The 20,113-nt window shown below is 41.8% G+C and overlaps 1 protein-coding gene across 3 annotated transcripts in view; it reads left to right on the top strand.

Moving 5' to 3' along the window:
• The first annotated feature begins 385 nt into the window (after positions 1-385).
• Positions 386-20,113, top strand: part of LOC111749406 (adhesion G protein-coupled receptor E4-like) — an 85,877-nt gene continuing 66,149 nt past the window's right edge. For 2 of the 3 annotated variants that reach the window (XM_064280424.1, XM_064280422.1), the window contains exons 1-3: positions 4,091-4,220; positions 9,460-9,516; positions 10,698-10,730. In XM_064280424.1, coding sequence (XP_064136494.1) covers positions 4,106-4,220; positions 9,460-9,516; positions 10,698-10,730 — 205 coding nt within the window. In that variant the 5' untranslated portion in view covers positions 4,091-4,105. Of the gene's footprint in view, positions 477-4,090; positions 4,221-9,459; positions 9,517-10,697; positions 10,731-20,113 lie in introns of those variants that run through there. The other variant, XM_064280423.1, reaches the window with a different exon arrangement.

Below are 20,113 nucleotides of genomic sequence, written 5' to 3'. Positions count from 1 at the left end.
ACTATAAATCCTACCTCTATGATGTTAATGAGGCAAAATTAGTGACAGTTATGTCAACGAGGCAGAATTCACCTATAAGATTAGGTTGTGTCTGAAGATGATCTCTTTTGAGATATAAAAGAGAGAAGTGAACAGAGAGACATGGGGAGCCTCATACCACCAAGAAACGAGCTAGGAGAATAGCATGTCCTTTGGACCTAGGGTCCGTGCACTGAGAAGCTCCTGGACTCGGGAAGATTGATGACAAGGACCTTCCCCCAGAGCCACCAGAGAGAGAAAGCCTTCCCCTGGAGCTGGCACTTTGAATTCAGGCTTCTAGCCTATTAGACTGACAGAATAAAATTCTCTTTGTTAAAGCTCTTCTCTCGGGATGTTTCTGTTCCAGCAACACTTGATAACTATGACAGTGGGTAACAACCAGCATTGTAAAAGAAACAAAAAGGACTTTAATTATAAAATATCAGATACTGCATGTGGTGAGTGCAGCTTTGTGAAGCTTGGTTTAGTTCTCTCTCTCTGTATATAAATCCCTTGCTATAGAGTCAATTCCAACTCACAGTGACCACATGTGTGTTAGAGTAAAATTTTCAGGGTTTTCAATAGTTGTGACCTTACAGAAGTAGATGCTCAGGACTTTCTCCTGCTGTTCTGCTGGGTGAATTTGAACTGGCAATGTATATATATATATATGCATAGATATTTCTATACATATATGGAAGTGTCCATACATGAGTACTGTATCATCAATATAATATTTCTTATTGTGGGTCATGGCCAGAATCTCTCCAAATAAACATAGCTAGAAGCTTCTGCTGTTTTGAAAAATATTATCACCTCTTTTACATACAATACTGGCTTTAGTAAAACTGGTTTCCAGTGAGGCCGCAAAAAGTGATTGTTCTCATCTGCTTAGGATTTCTTAATAATGGGAGTTTCTATGGTATTTTTTTTTTTAATTGTGCTTTACATGAAGGTTTCTCATTAAACAATACACATATTGTTTTGTGACATTGGTTGCCAACCCCACGACATGTCAGCACTCCCCTATTCAACCTGGACTTCCCCATTACCAGTTTTTTTGTCTCCTCCTTCCTTCTTGACCTTGTCCCAGGTTTGGTGTGCCTCTTTAGTCTCGTTTTGTTTTATGGGACTGTCTAATCTTTGGCTGAAGGGTGAACCTCAAGAAGGACTTCAGTACTGACTTCTAAGGATGTCCAGAGGCTATACTCTTGGGATTTCTTCAGTCTGTCTCAGACCAGTAAGTCTGGTGTTTTTTGTGAGTTAGAATTTTGATTCACATTTTTCTCTAGCTCTGTCTGGGACCCTGTATTGTGACCCCTGCCAGAACAGTCCGCGGTGGTAGCTGGGCACCATATTGTTGTGCTGGACACTGTCTGGTAGAGGCTGTGGTACTTGTGGTCCATTAGTCCTTTGGACTAATCTTTCCCCTGTGTCTTTGGTTTTCTCCTTTCTCCCCTCTCCAGACGGGGTGGAAACAGTGTGGTATCTTAGATGACCACTCACAAGCTTTTGAGAGCCCACAGTCTATTCACCAGAGGGTTTAGAGCATTGTCTTTATAAACTATGTTATGCCCACTGAGGTAGCTGTCCCCCGAGACCATGGTCCCCAGCCCTCAGCCCAGTAATTCAGTCCCTCAGGGAATTTGGATTTTTCTGTGTAGCTTCCACAACCTTGGCTTGGGCAAGTTCTGCTGCTTTCCCCAGTATTGTCTACAGTATATTTTCGAGTAGGTTTTTTGAGAGGAAGAGCACCGTGCATCAAAAAAAGAAAGACAAGTGTTGAGAGAAGGCAAGACAACCAGGAAGTGATTGAGTGTATTTCCTCTAAGGGACACAAGAGTCCCATTTAAAGAATTTGATTTTCAATCAGGCAGTATTCTCTACTACAGAAGTTGTGAACTGCTAGTCTACAGGTTGTATATTTAAAGAAGAGGTGGATTTTAACATCTTCAGATATTTACAGCCTGTGGCCTCCGAGTCTCCACTGTCCTCAGCAGTTGCGGCGTTGTTGTTGTTGGGTGTCATCAAGTCAATTTTCAACTCATAGCAACTTCACGTGACAGAGGAGACTGTCCCATAGGGTTTCCTAGGCTGTAATCTTTATGGGAGCAGATCACCAGGTCTTTCTCCTGTGGAAACCACCAACTTCTCAGTAAATAGCCGAGTGCTTAACCGTTGCACCACCAGGGCCCCTTGCTCCTCACCAATGGCCTCATATTTATGTTCCATGTCTAGCTCCCAGGAAGTATTGGAATTTATGACCTTGGTGTGGTGGTGGACATGGGCTTTGGACTCAGGCAGATTTTGTTCAAGTCTTAGCTTTGCATTTTATTAGCAGCAGGACCTTGAGCTAGTGATATAATCTCTTTGAACTTCCATTTCTTCTTCTGAAAAGTGGGGAGATAATTATAACTTCTATATCACTGGGTGGTTGTGAGCTTTCAATGAGATGATATTTACCAAGCACCTAAGAAGGTACTTGGCCCATAGTGGAAGTTCCCTAAATGTTTTTAAGACCTGGTGAAGGAAGGGAAAAGAGAAGTCTCTGTAGTAAAATTGTATTTACATCCAATATTCCAGTGCATAATGTGCAGGTAACCTGTTCAGGGCTGTCAGGGACCAGAGATTCCCTTGGGATGGTCCCTCTCAGAGCACTACTTTGTTACTGTGGGGACCCCACAGGACCCTTTTGAATTCTCATCACACTGGGTAAGAGGTGAGTCAAAGTCATGGTTATAACCAGAGTCATGGAAGAAGCGTGAATTATCTCCATGACCACCATTGTAACCACCACCTTCATCACCGTCACCATCAGCTCCACCATCTCTACCATCTCCCATCCACCATCTACCACCACCATCACCATTTCTGTCATGTCAGTCATCATCACCACCAACACCGTCATCACTATCATCACTGTCACCACCATTACCACCACCAGCTACCACCATCATCACCACCAACACCCCACCATCACCATTACCACCATTACCACCCTCGTCACTACCACCATCACCATCTTCACCACCACCACCTGCACCTCCACCATTGCCACCATTATCATTCCTTTCACCATCACCACTATGACTACCATTGCTATTATGTCCACCATCACCACAAACACCATCATTACCACCATCACCACCTTCACCACCACTAATACCACTATTATCAGCACCACCATTACTATCATGTTCACCATCCTCACTACCAACATTCCACCATCACCATCATCACCATCTCCACCACCACCACCATCACGACCATTATTATCATGTTCACCATTACCACCATCACCATTACCACCATCAACGGTACCATCACCACCATCACTGTCATTATCATTTCCTCTCCTCATCACAGTTAACATAATTTAGCACTTGCTGTCTGTCAGGCAGGGGTCATATTCTATGGAAGGTCGTCTCATTGATTGAGCACAGTGTGTGTGAAGTATGAAGTACATGCTCTTTCTTAGCCCCATTTTGCAAATGAGAAAACTGAGACTCGGTGGTACAGTCACCACCTTAGGGCCACTCTGATAGTAATGGTGGATCTGGGATTCAAACTCAAGTGTACTGAATGCCACCTAAGTGTCTTATGGCCGGTGCATAACTACGGGTGAGGCATTGAGAAAATTACCCCACAGGCACACAGGCAGACCCTAAAGGATTTCAAACTTCGAGACCAAAATAGAATGGCTACATCAAGACAGGAGTACAGAAAAGAGATGAAGCTGCCAAGAGAAACCCTTTGTGTTTACCATTTTGTTTCCTCTTCCAGGGAAGTGTTTTATTACTATTATTATTTTCTTATTACCAAATAATGTATGAAATTCAGAATTACAGTTGACTAAGAAGAAATTGAAAAATCACTCATAATGCCGTTCTCCTGTTGTTGTTGTTGTTAGGTACCGTCGAGTCGGTTTCGACTCATAGCGACCCTATGCAGAACAGAACGAAACACTGCCTGGTCCTACGCCATCCTTGCAATCATTGTTATGCTTGAGCTCATTGTTGCAGCCACTGTGTCAATCCACCTTGTTGAGGGTCTTCCTCTTTTCCACTGACCCTGTACTCTGCCAAGCATGATGTCCTTCTCCAGGGACACATCCCTCCTGAAAACATGTCCAAAGTATGTAAGAAGCAGTCTCACCGTCCTTGCCTCTAAGGAGCATTGTGGCCGCACTTCTTCCAAGACAGGTTTGTTCATTCTTCTGGCAGTCCATGGTACATTCAATATTCTTCGCCAAAACCACAATTCAAAGGCGTCAACTCTGCTTCGATCTTCCTTATTCATTGTCCAGCTTTCACATGCATATGATGTGACTGAAAATACCATGGCTTGGGTCAGGCGCACCTTGGTCTTCAGGGTGACATCTTTGCTCTTCAACACTTTGAAGAGGTCCTTCGCAGCAGATTTGCCCAAGGCAAGGTGTCTTTTGATTTCTTGACTGCTACTTCCGTGGGTGTTATTGTGGATTCAAGTAAAATGAAATCTTTGACAACTTCAATCTCTTCTCCGTTTATCATGTTGTTGCTCATAGGTCCAGTTGTGAGGATTTTTGTTTTCTTTATGTTGAGGTGTAATCCATACTGAAGGCTGTGGTCTTTGATCTTCATTAGTAAGTGCTTCAAGTCCTCTTCACTTTCAGCAAGCAAGGTTGTGTCATCTGCATAACGCAGGTTGTTAATGAGTCTTCCTCCAATCCTAATGCCCCGTTCTTCTTCATGTAGTCCAGCTTCTTGTATTATTTGTTCTGCCTACAGATTAAACAGATATGGTGAAAGATTACAACCATGACGCACACTTTTCCTCACTTTAAACCAATCAGTATCCCCTTGTTCTGTCTGAACAACTGCCTCTTGATCCATGTAAAGTTTCCTCATGAGCACAATTAAGTGTTCTGGAATTCCCATTCTTCACAGTGTTATCCATAGTTTGTTATGATCCACACAGTTGAATGCCTTTGCATAGTCAACAAAACACAGGTAAACATCCTTCTGGTATTCTCTGCTTTCAGCCAGGATCCATCTGACATCAGCAATGATATCCCTGGTTCCACATCCTCTTCTGAAACCTGCCTGAATTTCTGGCAGTTCCCTGTAAGTATAGTGCTGCAACTGTTTTTGAATGATCTTCAGCAAAATTTTGCTTGCATGTGATATTAACAATATTGTTCTATAATTTCCACAGTCAGTTGGATCACTCTTTTTGGAATAGGCATAAATATGGATCTCTTCCAGTCAGTTGGCCAGGAAGCTGTCTTCCATATTTCTTGGCATAGATAAGTGAGCACCTCCAGCAGTGCATCTGTTTCTTGAAACATCTCAATTGATATTTCATCAATTCCTGGAGCCTTGTTTTTCGCCAATGCCTTCAGAGCAGTACTTCTTCCTTCAGTACCATCGGTTCCTGATCATATGCCACCTCTTGAAATGGTTGAATATTGACTAATTCTTTTTGGTATAATGACTCTCTGTGTTCCTTCCATCTTCTTTTGATGCTTCCTGCATCATTTAATATTTTCCCCATGGAATCCTTCACTATTGCAACTCAAGGCTTGAATTTTTTCTTCAGTTCTTTCAGCTTGAGAAACACCAAGCGTGTTCTTCCCTTTTGGTTTTCCACCTCCCGCTCTTTGCACATGTCATTATAATACTTTACTTTGCCTTCTCTAGAGGCCCTTCGAAATCTTCTGTTTAATTCTTTTCCTTCATCAATTCTTCCTTTTGCTTTGGCTGCTCGACGCTCAAGAGCAAGTTTCAGAGTCTCCTCTGACTTCCATCTTGGTCTTTTCTTTCTTTCCCATCTTTTCAGTGACCTCTTGCTTTCTTCATGGATGATGTCCTTGATGCCATTCCACAACTCATCTGGTCTTTGGTCACTAGTGTTCAGTGCATCAAATCTATTCTTCAAAAGGTCTCTAAATTCAGGTGGGATATACTCAAGGTCATATTTTGCCTCTCATAGACTTGCCCTGATTTTCTTCAGTTTTAGCTTGAACTTCCATATGAGCAATTGATGGTCTGTTCCACAGTCGGCCCCGGCCTTGTTCTGACTGATGATATTGAGCTTTTCCATTGTCTCTTTCCACAGATGTAGTCAATTTGATTTCTGTGTGTTCCATCTGGCGAGGTCCATGTGTATAGTCACCGTTTATGTTGGTGAAAGATGGTATTTGCAATGAAGAAGTCGTTGGTCTTGCAAAATTCTCTCATTCAATCTCCGGCATTGTTTCTATCACCAAGGCCATGTATTTCAACTACTGATCCTTCTTCTTTGTTTCCAACTTTTGCTTTCCAATTGCCTGTAATTATCAGTGCGTCTTGATTGCATGTTCGATCAATTTCAGACTGTAGCAGCTGATAAAAACCTTCCTTTTTCTTCCTCTTTGGCCCTAGTGGTTGGTGCGTAAATTTGAATAATAGTCATATTAACTGGTCTTCCTTGTAGGCATATGGACATCATCTTATCACTGACAGCGTTGTACTCCAGGATAGATTTTGAAAAGTTCTTTTTGACGATGAATGCAACACCATTCCTCTTCAAGTTGTCATTCCCAGCATAGTAGAGTATATGATTGTCTGATTCAAAATGGCCAATAGCAGTCCATTTCAGCTCACTAACGCCTAGGGTATCGATGTTTATGTGTTCCATTTCATTTTTGACGATTTGCAATTTTCCTAGACTCATACTTCATACATTCCAGGTTCCAATTATTAATGGACGTTTGCAGCTGTTTCTTCTCATTTTGAGTCATGCCACATCAGCAAATGAAGGTCCCAAAAGCTTTACTCCATCCACGTCATTAAGGTCGACTCTACTTTGAGGAGGCAGCTCTTCCCCAGTCATCTTTTGAGTGCCTTCCAACCTGGGGGGCTCATCTTCCAGCACTGTATCAGACAATGTTGTGCTGCTATTCATAAGGTTTTCACTGGCTAATGCTTTTCAGAAGTAGGCTACCGGTCCTTCTTCCTAGTCTGTCTTAGTCTGGAAGCTCAGCTGAAACCTGTCCTCCATGGGTGACCCTGCTGGTATCTGAATACCGGTGGCATAGCTTCCAGCATCAAAGCAACACACAAGCCCCCACAGTACAACAAACTGACAGACACTTGGGGGATTCTCCTGTTAGCATTTATAATTCCTTTAAATGTGACATTATGTATTTTGCTGTATAACTGGCATTTTATTCCAATGCTATATCACAGTTGCTTTGTATGTTATTTTTTTGTCGTAAAAATATAGAAAACACAGCATTATCAATTCAACATTTTTCACATGTTCAATTCAGGGACACCAATTCCTATGTTATTTTAATAGCCTCCCACAGCATTATTTTCATTTACGGTATCGAATTATTTTTGTCACACATATTTAAATGCTGGCTGTCTCCCCCTTGCATTTGGTGAAATGATTGTCTTCAAACCATTAGAAGCATCTTCTCCATCAGTGCCTTTATCACCGACGGTGCCACTTTGTGAGTGGCTTAGCTGACTTGCAGAGCATAGGGTCTTTGCTAATGCCCACTGAAAGTTTTATGCTAATCCCAATTACCCACTGACGTAACATTAGCACAGTTCTTCAATTTTAAAATGATACCCATAAGGCATTTATTACATTGCTTTTTAAAGTCTCCTTTGAAAAGCTCATTTATACTGATGTCATTAACTCCAACTCATGGCGCCTGCGTGTGTGTCGGAGTAGAACTGTGCTCCGTAGGGATTTCTATGGCTGATTTTTCTGAAGTAAATCACCAGGCCTTTCTTCTGAGGTGCCCGCGGGTAGACTCAAACCTCCAACCTTTCGGTTAGCAGCTGAGTGTGTTAACCATTTGCACCATCCAGGGACTTCAGTGACGTCTAACACTTCCATTATTTTCTCCTTTAGAAACTGTTTATTCTTTGAATATAAAATACAATCACTGGCACAATATTCAGAAAGTACAAAAGCGCAAACTATGAAAAGTCTCCTTCCTGCTCTGCTTCCCAGGCATCAGATCCTCTTTTCGAAGACAAGTGGTGTTAGCAGTTCCTTAGGTGTCTTCCAGGGATCTCATGCAGATACAAGATCATATACCCATATCTGCACGCATGTGAGGACTTTGTGAGTGGATACACACACACATATATATATAAGGTTGTGGATGGAATGGTAACTTTTTTTGTAAAATAGGAGAGTTGGTTTACCTATTGTGTAACCCATGACACCCAGGGCTGTCAAGTCGATTCTTAGGAGACCTGGTGGCACAGTGGTTAAAGCACCTGCTGCTAACTGAATGTTCAGCAGTTAGAACTCGCCAGCTGCTCTGCTGGAGAAAGATGTGGCCGTCTGTTTCTGTACAGATGACAGCCTTGGAAATCCTATGGGCAGTTGCCCTCTGTCCTATAGAACTGCTTTGAGTTGGAATCAACTCAACCTCAGTGGGTTTGGGTTTTTTTTTTTTTTTTTTAGGAGAGATAGTTTATAATATAAACATATTTATGTAAATACATTATACATCGGTTTTACATTATGTAATTATATATAATCTATTTCTTACATACACTTCATAAATTCTATATAGATTATATTTATATATTTATATATTTTAAAAAATCTGCTGTCTAGTTGATTTTGACTCATGATGACCCCATGTGTGTCAGAGTAGAGCTGTGCTCCACAGGGCTTCCAAGGCTGTGAGCTTTCAGAAGCAAATCATCAGGTCTGTCTTCCAAGGCTTCTCTGGGTGGGTTTGAACTGCCAGCATTTCTGTTAGCAGTTAACTATTTGACCTTTTGTGGCAACCAGGGAATCCACAGATTTGTATATTATATTTTTTATCAAATTATATATAATTACATTTATATATTTATATACTATATTATATGTAAATATAAAATATTTGTATATTTATATATTGTATTTAGATAATATTGTATATTTATATATTATATCAGATATAGTATAAAAAACCAAAACCAAACCCATTGCCGTTGAGCCAATTCCGACTCATAATAACCCTATAGACTAGAATTGCCCCCATAGAGTTTCCAAGGAGCACCTGGTAGATTCGAATTGTCACCATTTTTGGTTATCAGCCATAGCACTTAACCACTACACCACCAGAGTTTATATATATATGTATATATATATACATAAAAATACATATATATACACATACATATATATATGTATATGTCATTGTGTATAGTATACTAAACGAGCTGTGGTGGTGCAACAGTTAAGCACTCAGCTGCTAACCGAAAGGTCAGGGATTCAAACCCTCCAGCAGCTTCACTGAAGAAAAGATGTAGACATCTGCTTCTGTGAAGATTACAGCCTAGGAAACCCTATGGGGAAGTTCTGTTCTGTCCTATAGATTTGCTACGAGTCGGAATTGATTCGATGGCACACAACAACTACAACAATAGCATGCTAACATCCTCCTTATTATCTCAGGTTCTGGCCACCTGGATCTCAGCACTATGTCCAGCAGGTATCTGCTCCTCATCTCAGGTGAGTGTAACAAAGAACTCCCTCTCCCTGCATGCTAACTTTGGTTGCTCCCCCAAATTTGTCAGTCCTATTATTATCTCTCACACTGAGCCCTTAGGTTGGGCTCCCCAAAGAAGACATTGGGACAAGAACTTGGGTGTGAGAGCAGTTTGTTGGGTGGTGACCCCAGGAAGCCCAGGAGAGGCAGGAAAAGGAGAAGACAGTGAAGCGTGTGTTCATGAAGGGCTAGAGTTGTGGGATGAGACAGAGGTGGCTCAGAGGTAGAGCTCTTGCCTTCCATGTGGGAGACTCAGGTTCTATTCCCAGCCAGTGCACCTCATGTGCAGCCACCACCCAACTATCAGTGGAGGCTTGAGTGTTACTAGGACACTGAACAGGTTTCAGCAGAGCTTCCAGCAAAGCTGGTCTAGGAAGAAACACCTGGCTCTCAACTTCCTAAAAGTAGCCAGCAAAAAACTTGTGATTCTAAAGGTCTGATCCTATTGTACATGAGTTTGCCATGATTCGGGGGCTGACTCAATGGCAGCTAACAACAACAGATATTTCATGTAAGTGGGATCATCCAATATTTGTGCTTTTGTGACTGATTTCACTCAGCACAATGTTTCCAAGGTTCATGCATGTTGCGTCTGGTATCAAAACATCACGTTATATTTCTGATGGACATTGCTGGCTTAGAAGTCCAGACTAGTAAAGATACTGTTGCTATTGTTGGGTGCAGTTGAGTTGATTCTGACTCATAGCTACCCCATGTGACTGAGTAGCACTGCCCTCTAGGGTTTTCTTGGCTGTAAACTTTACAGGAGCAGATTGCCAGGTCTTTTCTCCTGTGGAACCACTGGTGGGTTTCAACCACCAACCTTTTGGTTAACAGCCAAGTCCTTAATCACTGCACAACCAGGCCTCCTTGGTAAAGCTTGACTTTTGAATATAGAAAGGAGACTGGCCTTTTGATGCCAGACTTGGAGAAAAAGATGAAGTAGCTGCCGGAATGTCAGAAATCAGGACACAAGCTGCAGCCACATGTTCCACTCCTGCTTCAGTAATACATGATGCCCTGGTGTTTGCCGTGCCAGGAGTGTGCCGTGAAGCTAGTGTGTAGAGGTAAGCAGTAGGAGAACAGGCCCCCAGCAGAGTCCTGGGCATTCCCTGTCTGAACTGTCCCCTCTTCTCTGTTTCAGGTCTCAGCATCCTGCTGGCACTATCAGGAGGAGGTAAGTCTACTCATGGCCAAAGGCCAAGGGGGAAAAAATCGGGATCTGGAGCCTTTCTCCAGGAGAGGGAAGGAGCCCTTTGCAACTGAGTCCCTGTCATGTTCTGCTTACCCCTTTGAGTCCCCAAGGACTGATTTCCTCCTCTCCATCACCAATCCATTTAATTTAGCTCTTACATTGCATCACACCCAGTGATTAGCAAATTACAAAACCTGTTGTGATTGAGTCAATTCTAAATCGTGGTGACTCCACATGTTACAGAGAAGAACTGTGCTCCATAGGGTTTCTTGGCTGACATCTTTATGGAAGGAGCCCTGGTGGCGCAACGGTTAAGTGCTCAAGGGCTAACTGAAAGGTTGGCACTTCAAACCCACCCAGCAGCTCTGCAGAAGAAAGACCTGACGATCTGCTTTGGTAAAGATTTGTTGTTGTTAGGTGCTGTCGAGTTGGTTCCCACTCATAGCGCATTATATACAACATAAGAAGCACCGCCCAGTCCTGCGCCATCCTCACAACTGCTGCTGTGTTTGAGCCCATTGTCGAAGCCACTGTGTCAGCACGTCTCGTTGAGGGTCTTCCTCCTTTTCGCTGACCCTCTACTTTACCAAGCATGATGTCCTTCTCCAGGGACTGGTCCCTCCTGATAACATGTCCAAATTAGGTGAGAGAAGTCTTGCATCCTTGCTTCTAAGCGGCATTTTTTTTAGATTAGCGTCTCCTAAGCCCATAGGCATTTTCAAGCAGTCTTTAAGGACAGCCTCAGGGTGATTCTTTAATAATATATACCATTGTATTTGTAACTCTTCTCCCACTTTCTACTTCCTGAGGTCCAAAGCAGATGCATCGTCTCACAGCTTGTGAATTTTCTAGGGCTATTTAAATAAACAAAAAAGTTTTTTGTTTTTTTTTTTTATCTAGAAGGATCCATTAAAAGGTGAATACTATTATTGAACAAGAGGAAAAAGATCTTTTCCTTGGCATAGAAAACATGAATACTCCATTAAAAAATCTCCAAATCTCCTCTTTTCTTCCTTTTCTAACCCTTACAATGCCTTCTGTTTTATAATGTGTGTTGGTATTTCTAAAAGCAAACACATAAAATAAGGGATTGTGTGGGTCTCTCATCGTACCGACACTAAGTTCTATCATTCAAGCAGTCAAAAACTTTTCCTCTGTCGTCTGTATTTTTCAAGAAAATGTTTTATTTGGGTCAGAACAAACCAGATTTCATCCTTAATTTCTCTTGTTATTTAGTGTTTACAGACAACGACTCAGTGCATTCCTTTTAAGCATTCCACAAACGCCAATTTGTTCTTTTATTTTCTCCTTTATGTTAGTGCTAGGTGTCATTCCATCGGAGAAACGAGGGAAGACAGCAAAGAACTGGAGTCAACAGGAAGAGTCACAGTTTTTGTTTTTTAATGAAAAAAGTTAAATGTTACATTAAACCACTCAGACTGATGAATATCACCATAAAACAACAAAGACCTGAGATTTTCGTGTGGAAGGGGGAGGCTGGGATCAAATCCAAGCCTGGTCAGGACATGCAGCTAGAACCCACTACTGCAGAAAAACTCAGCTTCCTAAAGGAAAAAACAAGGGGTTCTGGCAAAATTAAATTGCTTCAATTCAGCAGCAGAATAATACAATCTAGAGGAAACCCTGCTGGCGTAGTGGTTAAGTGCTACAGCTGCTAACCAAAGGGTCAGCACTTCAAATCTGCCAGGCGCTCCTTGGAAACTCTATGGGGCAGTACTATTCTGTCCTATAGGGTCGCTATGAGTGGGAATCGACTCGACGGCACTGGGTTTGGTTTTGGTTTTAGTGAGACAGAACAAGCTCTGAAATTCCTAGTCAAACAAAAGTCATAGCTTCAGGTATGGGTCTCAGAGTTTAATGATGGAAGTGTGAGGATTGTTGTCCTGTGAACTGGATTCAGGGATGACTTGAAGGGTCACTTGAAGAAAAACAGATACCTGGACATTTTCCTTTACTAAGCTTCTGTCAGTTTGTCATACTGTGGTGGCTTGCATGTTACTGTGATACTGAAAGCTATGCCACCTGTATTTGAAGTACCAGCAGGGTCACCTATGAGGAACAGGTTTCAGCTGGGCTTCCAGACCAAGAAAGACTAGGAAGAAGGACCTGGTGGTTTACTTCTGAAAAAACTGGCCAGTGAAAATCTTATGAATAGCAGACGAACACTGTCTGATATAGTGCCAGAAGATGAGCCTCTAAAGTTCGAAGGCAGTCAAAATACAACTGGTGAAGAGCTGCCTCCACAGAGTAGAGTAGACCTTAATGACACGGATGGAGTAAAGTTTTCGGGACCTTCATTTGATGATTAATGCAAACATCCATCAATAATTAGAATGTGGAATGTACAAAGTATGAATCTAGGAAAACTGGAAGTCATCAAAAATGAAATGAAATGCATTTAAGCATTTGTGAGCTGAAATGGACTGGTACTGACCATTTGGAATCAGACAATCATACGGTGTAACATGCCAGGAAGGACAAATTAAAGCAGAGAAGTGTTGCATTCATTATCAAAAAGAACATTTCAAGAGCCCTGGTGGCACAGTGGTTAAGCCTTTGGCAGTTAAACGGAAGGTCAGAAGTTGGAATCCACCAGCCACTCTTTGGAAACCCAGTGGGGCAGTTCTACTCTGTCCTTTAGGGTCACTGTGAATCGGAATCAAGTTGACAACAATGTGTTTTTTTACCCTGAAATATAATGCTGTCAATGATTGGATAATATCCATTTGCCTACAAGGAAGACCAGTTAATACAACTATTATTCAAATTTATGCACCAACCGCTAAGGCCAAAGATGAGGAAACTGGAGATTTTTACCAACTTCAGCAGTCTGAAACTGATCAAACACACAGTCAAGAGGCATTGATAATTACTGGTGATTGGAATACAAAACTTGGGAACAAAGAAGAAGGATCATTAGTTGGAAAATATTGTCCTGGTAATAGAAAAAATGCTGGAGATCACATGATAGAATTTTGCAAGACCAACAACTTCACTGCAAACAGATTTTTTCAACAACATAAATGGTGACTGTACACTTGGACCTCACCAGATGAAAAGCACAGGAATCAAATTGACTATATTTGTGGAAAGAGACAATGGAAGAACTCAATACCATCTGTCAGAAAAAGGCAAGGGTCTGACTGCAGAACAGACTATCAATTGCTTATGTGCAAGTTCAAGTTGACGCTGAACAAAGTTAAATCAAGTCCATGAAAGCCAAAATATGACCTCAGTGAGTAGCACCTGGGGTCTTAAAAGCCTGTGAGCAGCCATCTAGCACACTCCACTGGTCTCACCCCTTCGGGAGCAAGCAAAAATGAAGAAAACTAAAAACACAAGGGAAAGATTCCTCCAAAGGACTAATGGACCACATCTACCATGGCCTCCACCAGACTGAGTCCAGTACAACCAGATGGTGCCCGGTTTCCACCACTGGCTGCTCTGACAATAGAGGGTCCTGGACGGAGCTGGAGAAAAATGTAGAACAAAATTCTAACTCAAAAAGAAAGACCAGACTTGCTGGCCTGACAGACACTGCAGAAACCCTGAGAGTATGGACCCCGAACACCCTTTCAGCTCAGTAATGAGGCCATTCCTGAGGTTCACCCTTCAGCCAAAGATTGAACAGACCCGTTGAACAACACAAGACTAAAGGGATGCACCAGCCCTGAGGCGGGGACTGGAAAGTAAGAGAGAACAGGAAAGCCGTAATAGGGAACCCAGGGTTGAGAAGGGAGAGTGCTGACAGGTTCTGGGGTTGTTAACCAATGTCATATGACAATACGTGTACTGTTTGATGAGAAACTATAGTTTCTTCTGTAAACCTTCATCTAAAGTTCAATTAAAAAATATATATATATATTTACATATATATATATGCCTGGAGTATATCCCACCTGAACGTGGAGATTATCTCAAGAAAGATTTGATGCATTGAACACTAATAACCAAAGACCAGAGGAGTTGTGAGATGACATCAAGGACATCATATATGAAGAAAGCAAAAGGTCATTAAAAAGACAGGGAAGAAAGAAAAGACCAAAATAGATGTCAGAAGAGACTCTGAAACTTGCTCTTGAATGTCTAGTAGCTAAAGCGAATGGAAGAAATGATGAAATAAAAGTTGTGAACAGAAGATTCAAAAGGGCCTGTCGAGAAGACAAAGTATTTTGATGACATGTGCAGAGACCTGTAGATAGAAAACCAAAAGGGAAGAGAACAATCAGCATTTTTCAGGCTGAAAGAGCTGAAGAAAAAATTCAAGCCTGGAGCCACAATATTTTTTTATGGGCAAAATATTGAACAATGCAGGACGCATCAAAAGCAAATGAAAGGAATACACTGAGTCACTGCACCAAAAAGAATTTGTCCACAGTCAACCATTTCAAGACGTAGCATATGATCAAGAACTGACGGTATTGAAGAAGTCTGAGCTGCACTGAGGCGCTGGTGAAAAACAAGGCTCCAGGAATTGACAGAATACCTATTTAGATGTTTCAACAAATTGATACAGCCCTGAAAGCGCTCACGTGTCTATATCAAGAAATTTGGAAGACAACTACCTGGTCAACTGACTGGAAGAAATCCATATTTGTGCCCTCTCCAAAGAAACGTGTTACAACAGGATGCAGAAATTATCAAACATTATCATTAATATCACAAGCGAGTAAAATTTTGCTGAAGATCATTCCAAAGCAGTTGCAGCAGTACCTTCACAGGGAACTACCAGAAACTCAAGCCGGATTCAGAAGAGGACATGGGATGAGGGATATTATTACTGATGTCAGACGGATCTTGGCTGAAAGCGGAGAATACCAGAAAGATGTTTTCCTGGTTTTATTGACTATGCAAAGGCATTCAACTGTGTGAATTATGGATAACTTTGCTAAGAATGGGAATTCCAGAAAACTTAATTGTGCTCATGAGGAACTTCTGCGTAAACCAAGTGGTAGTCCTTCTGACAAAACAAGGGATTCAGCTCAGTTGAAAGTGAGGAAAGGTGTGGGTCAGTGTTGTACCCTTCCACCATACTTGTTCAACCTGTACGGAGAGCAAATAATCCAAAAGCCTGGACTATATGAAGAAGCAGTGGCATCAGGATTGGTGGAAGACTCATTAACAACTTGCAATATGCAGATGACACAATCTTGCTTGGTGAAAGCAAAAGTGTCTTGAAGCACTTACTGATGAAGATAGTAAGACTACAGCTTTCAGCATGGATTACAGCTCAACATAAAGAAAACAAAAATCCTCACAACTGGACCAATATACACTATCACAATAAACGGAGAAAAGTTCTACGATTGTCAAGGATTTCATTTTGCTTGGATCCACAATCACCGTCAGGATATCAATGGACATATTGCATTGGACAAATCTGCTGCAAAAGACCTCTATTAAAGTTTGAAAAGCAAAGGTGTCACTTTGAGGACTAAGGTGTTCCTGACCCAAACCGTGATATTTTCAGTAGCCTCATATGTGTGCAAAAGCTGGACAATGAACAAGGAAGACTGAAGAAGAATTGATGCCTTTGAGTTATGGTGTTGGGGAACAATAGTGGATATACTGTGGACTTCCAGAAGAACGAACAAGTCTGAGTTGGAAGGAATTCAGCCAGAGTGCTCCTTGGAAGTGAGGATGGAAAGACTGTCTCGTGTGCTTTGGATGTGTTATCAAGAGGGATCAGTCCCTGGAGAAAGGCATCATGCTTGCTGAAGTAGAGGGTCATCAAAAAAGAGAAAGACCCTGGACAAGATGGCCTGACACAGTGACTGCAACAATGGGCTCAAACATAGCAATGATTGTGGGGATGATGCAGGACAGGACAGTGTTTTGTTCTGTTGTACAGTTGGCTATGAGTCAGAACCAACTCAACAACACCTAACAACAACAACAACTGTTTCGGTATTCATGTCTACAAATTCTTTCACCTGTATCATTTCCAGGTCTGTTTCTATTTATTGATTTTTCTCCTTGTTAGGAGATGCATTTTCCTGCTTTTTTGTCTGTCTGATCGTTTTTTGTATGTTTCCTATACATCATGAATTTTAGCTTGTTGAGTGCTAGAGATTTTTGTATATATTCTTGGATTTTGTTGTTGATGTCTGGTGCATAGCAAGTTCTTGGTAAACAAGAACCGTAGTTATTTATACGACCATCTGACCTCTTTCCTTATGCTTCCTTAGCCCCTCTGCAGTCATATCCTTATTGTCCTTTCTCTTTTAATCACCTTCTGTTTTTCTAGGCTTTCCATTTCCTTGTTCCTTTCCCCTCTCCCAGAAACCAAAAGGAATGAGCCAGGAGAGTAAGAAAGAAAATGAGACCAGGAAATAAAGAAAAAGGAGAAAGGAAGTGGGAGCAGAAGAAATGATGACAAACATTTGCAAAAGGAGAATTAAGGCTTTCCCCTTCCATTCCTGACCAAAGCACATGTTATTTTATTTTAGTTAATTATTGATCTTGATGCTAGGGTTTTTGATGTTGTTAGGTGCCATCAAGTCAGTTCTGACTCATAGCGACCCTATGTACAACAGAACGAAACACTGCGCTGTCCTGCACTATCCTCACAATCATTGTTATGCTTGAGCCCATTGTTGCAGCCACTGTGTCAACCCATCTCGATGACGGTCTTCCTCTTTTTCACTGACCCTGTACTTTACCAAACAAGATGTCCTTCTCCAGGGACTGCTCCTTCCTGATAACATGTCCAAAGTATTTAAGATGAAGTCTCGGCATCCTTGCTTATAGTGAGAGTTTTGGCTGTACTTCTTTCAAGACAAATTTGTTCGTTCTTCAGGCAGTCCATGGTATATTCAGTGTTCTTCACCAACACCATAATTCAAAGCCATCGACTCCTCTTAGCTTTTCCTTATTCACTGTCCAGCTTTCACATGCATATGAGATGACTGAAAAACACCATACTAGGGAGTCAGTCTTTTATTTTTTAAGGTTAACTAACAATGTGTTTGCTCAAATTAATTAAATTAACACAAGTTGTATTCCTTATTGAGCACTTAGATGGTCACACAAGATTTCCACCTCGTCCTCTATTTAATTCAATTTTCTTTTCGAGAAATGTGAACAAAGAGAGGCAAACCTGAGTGTTAGGTTATATCGTCTCTGGTTAATTTCCTGATGTAAAGCTTTGCTGAGAAATCATTTGATTAAGTGCCCCATTTGTAAGCCGTTGTGGTGCTTAATAATCTCAGCACTCAGTCACTTCTTCAACTCAGCAGGCTCCCTGCCAAAGCACACAACATTGGATGAAGCAGGTAAAGAATGTTTGTTCTGCTCTAACATGAACGTTGCTCTGCAGAACCAAAAACCAAACCCAAACCCAGTGCCATCAAGTCGATTCCGACTCACAGCGACCCTATTGGACAGAGTAGAACTGCCCCGTAGAGTTTCCAAGGAGCGCCTGGCGGATTTGAACTGCCAGATCTTTGGTCAGCAGCCCTAGCACTTAACCACTACGCCACCAGGGTTTCCACACTGCAGAACAGACCAGAAAAAACCCCAGCCCTTCTGGCACCACGGAGGAGCACGCTTCAGATGTACAAGACACTCAGCCCCTGCCTGTGTCGTGTCTTCTCTGCGTGAGATGATGACGACTCGGCCTCAGTCTCTCCATTTCTAAAATGGAAATGATCGTATCTGCCTATCTACCCTGTTACATTGGTGAGATGATTGGTGAAAATTTATTTCAGAATCAAAGGAGGATGCCCGATAAATTTGGTACACTGACCAAGATGGATCCAAAAGCTCTAAACAGATTATTTTCAGTCTAAATAACCTCCAAACAACTAGTTAATTCAGTAGGAGAAAAAAAACGGGCAAGGGATTATTTGGAAAAATATGTGGAGCAGATGCCCTGCTCTTTCAAGGCTCAAAGGAAGAGTCCACCATAAACCAAAAAAACAAAACCCAAAACAAACCCATTGCTGTGGAGTTGATTCCACCTCATAGCAACCCTGTAGGTAGGATAGAGTAGAACTGCCCCATAGAGTTTCGATGGAGCGCTTGGTGGATTTGAACTGCCAGTCTTTTGGTTAGCAGCCAAGCTCTTAACCGCTGCATCACCAGGGCTCCATAGATTAATTATATACAATTCTTTCACCGAGATCACAGCCCAGAGAAGGCAGTCATTTTTATCTATGATGATCTTTCCTCCCTATACCAAACACGGCAGAAGCAGACATTTCTTCTCCCCCTTAACTTCTTGGTCTTAGCAACAATTTCGTATTTCTGATAGGTTCGAAATCCAGGATTCATTCTTGAATTTTCCCTGTCTATATTGTGTTTTCAAATATACCTACAAATTCTGTTGTTCACACCCATTTTCTGTTCTTCATTCTTTCTATACCAGCTCCATTCAGGCCCATGTGGTCTTTGTCTGGACAATTGCAATAGTCTTTTAAGTTTGCCCACTTCCCACATCTTTTCCATCTTTCCTGGACTGCATAGTTCTATCTAATTAAGTTCACGAAGTTGTCAAGGATGTGATTTTACTTGGATTCACAATCAACACCCATGGAAGCAGCAGTCAAGAAATCAAATGAAGTATTGCATTGGGCAAATCTGCTGCAAAAGTCCTTTTTAAAGTGTTGAAAAGCAAAGGTGTCACTTTTGGGACTCAGGTGCACCTGACCCAAGCCATGCATGTGAAAGCTGGGCAATGAATAAGGAAGTCCGAAGAAGAATTGACACCTTTGAATTGTGGTGTTGTTGAGGAATACTGAATATACCGTGGACCTCCAAAAGAACCCACAAGTCTGTCTTGGAAGAAGTACAACCAGAATGCTCCTTGGAAGCAAGGATGGCAAGACTACATCTCCTGTACTTTGGACATGTTATCAGGAAGGATCAGTCCCTGGAGAAGGACATCATGCTTGGTTAAGTGGAGGGTCAGTGATAAGAAGATCTTCAACTAGAGGGATTGACACGGTGGCTGCAACAATGGGCTCAAGCATAGCAATGATTGTGAGGATGGCGCATGACCAGGCAGTGTTTTCTTCCGTTGTACATAGGGTCTCTGCGAGTCAGAACCAAGTGAACAGCACCAAACAGGTACAGAAGAAAAGAAGCTGAACTTTGGAGTTAGGCATTCTACCGCTTACCTACAAAAAGGAAATTATCATTCATTCATTCCACAAACCCTGTTGAGTACCTATGGTACACCAGATGCTGGGTTAAGGCAAGGATTAAATTAAATAAGGGATATGAGGTCATTAACAAAGGTCCTAGTTAGGCATTCAACAATTGTAACTGCGAGCAGTAGAGGAAGCACTAGTAGTAGTTGTTGCTGCCATCTGCAAGTTTTGATCCTAACATGCATGATGCTA

The sequence above is a fragment of the Loxodonta africana genome, chromosome 3 (genome assembly GCF_030014295.1).
Source record: "Loxodonta africana isolate mLoxAfr1 chromosome 3, mLoxAfr1.hap2, whole genome shotgun sequence".
In the NCBI taxonomy this organism is placed as follows: Eukaryota; Metazoa; Chordata; class Mammalia; order Proboscidea; family Elephantidae; genus Loxodonta; species Loxodonta africana.
Note: the sequence above shows the minus strand (reverse complement) of the source record. Positions and strands in the feature narration are given on the sequence as shown.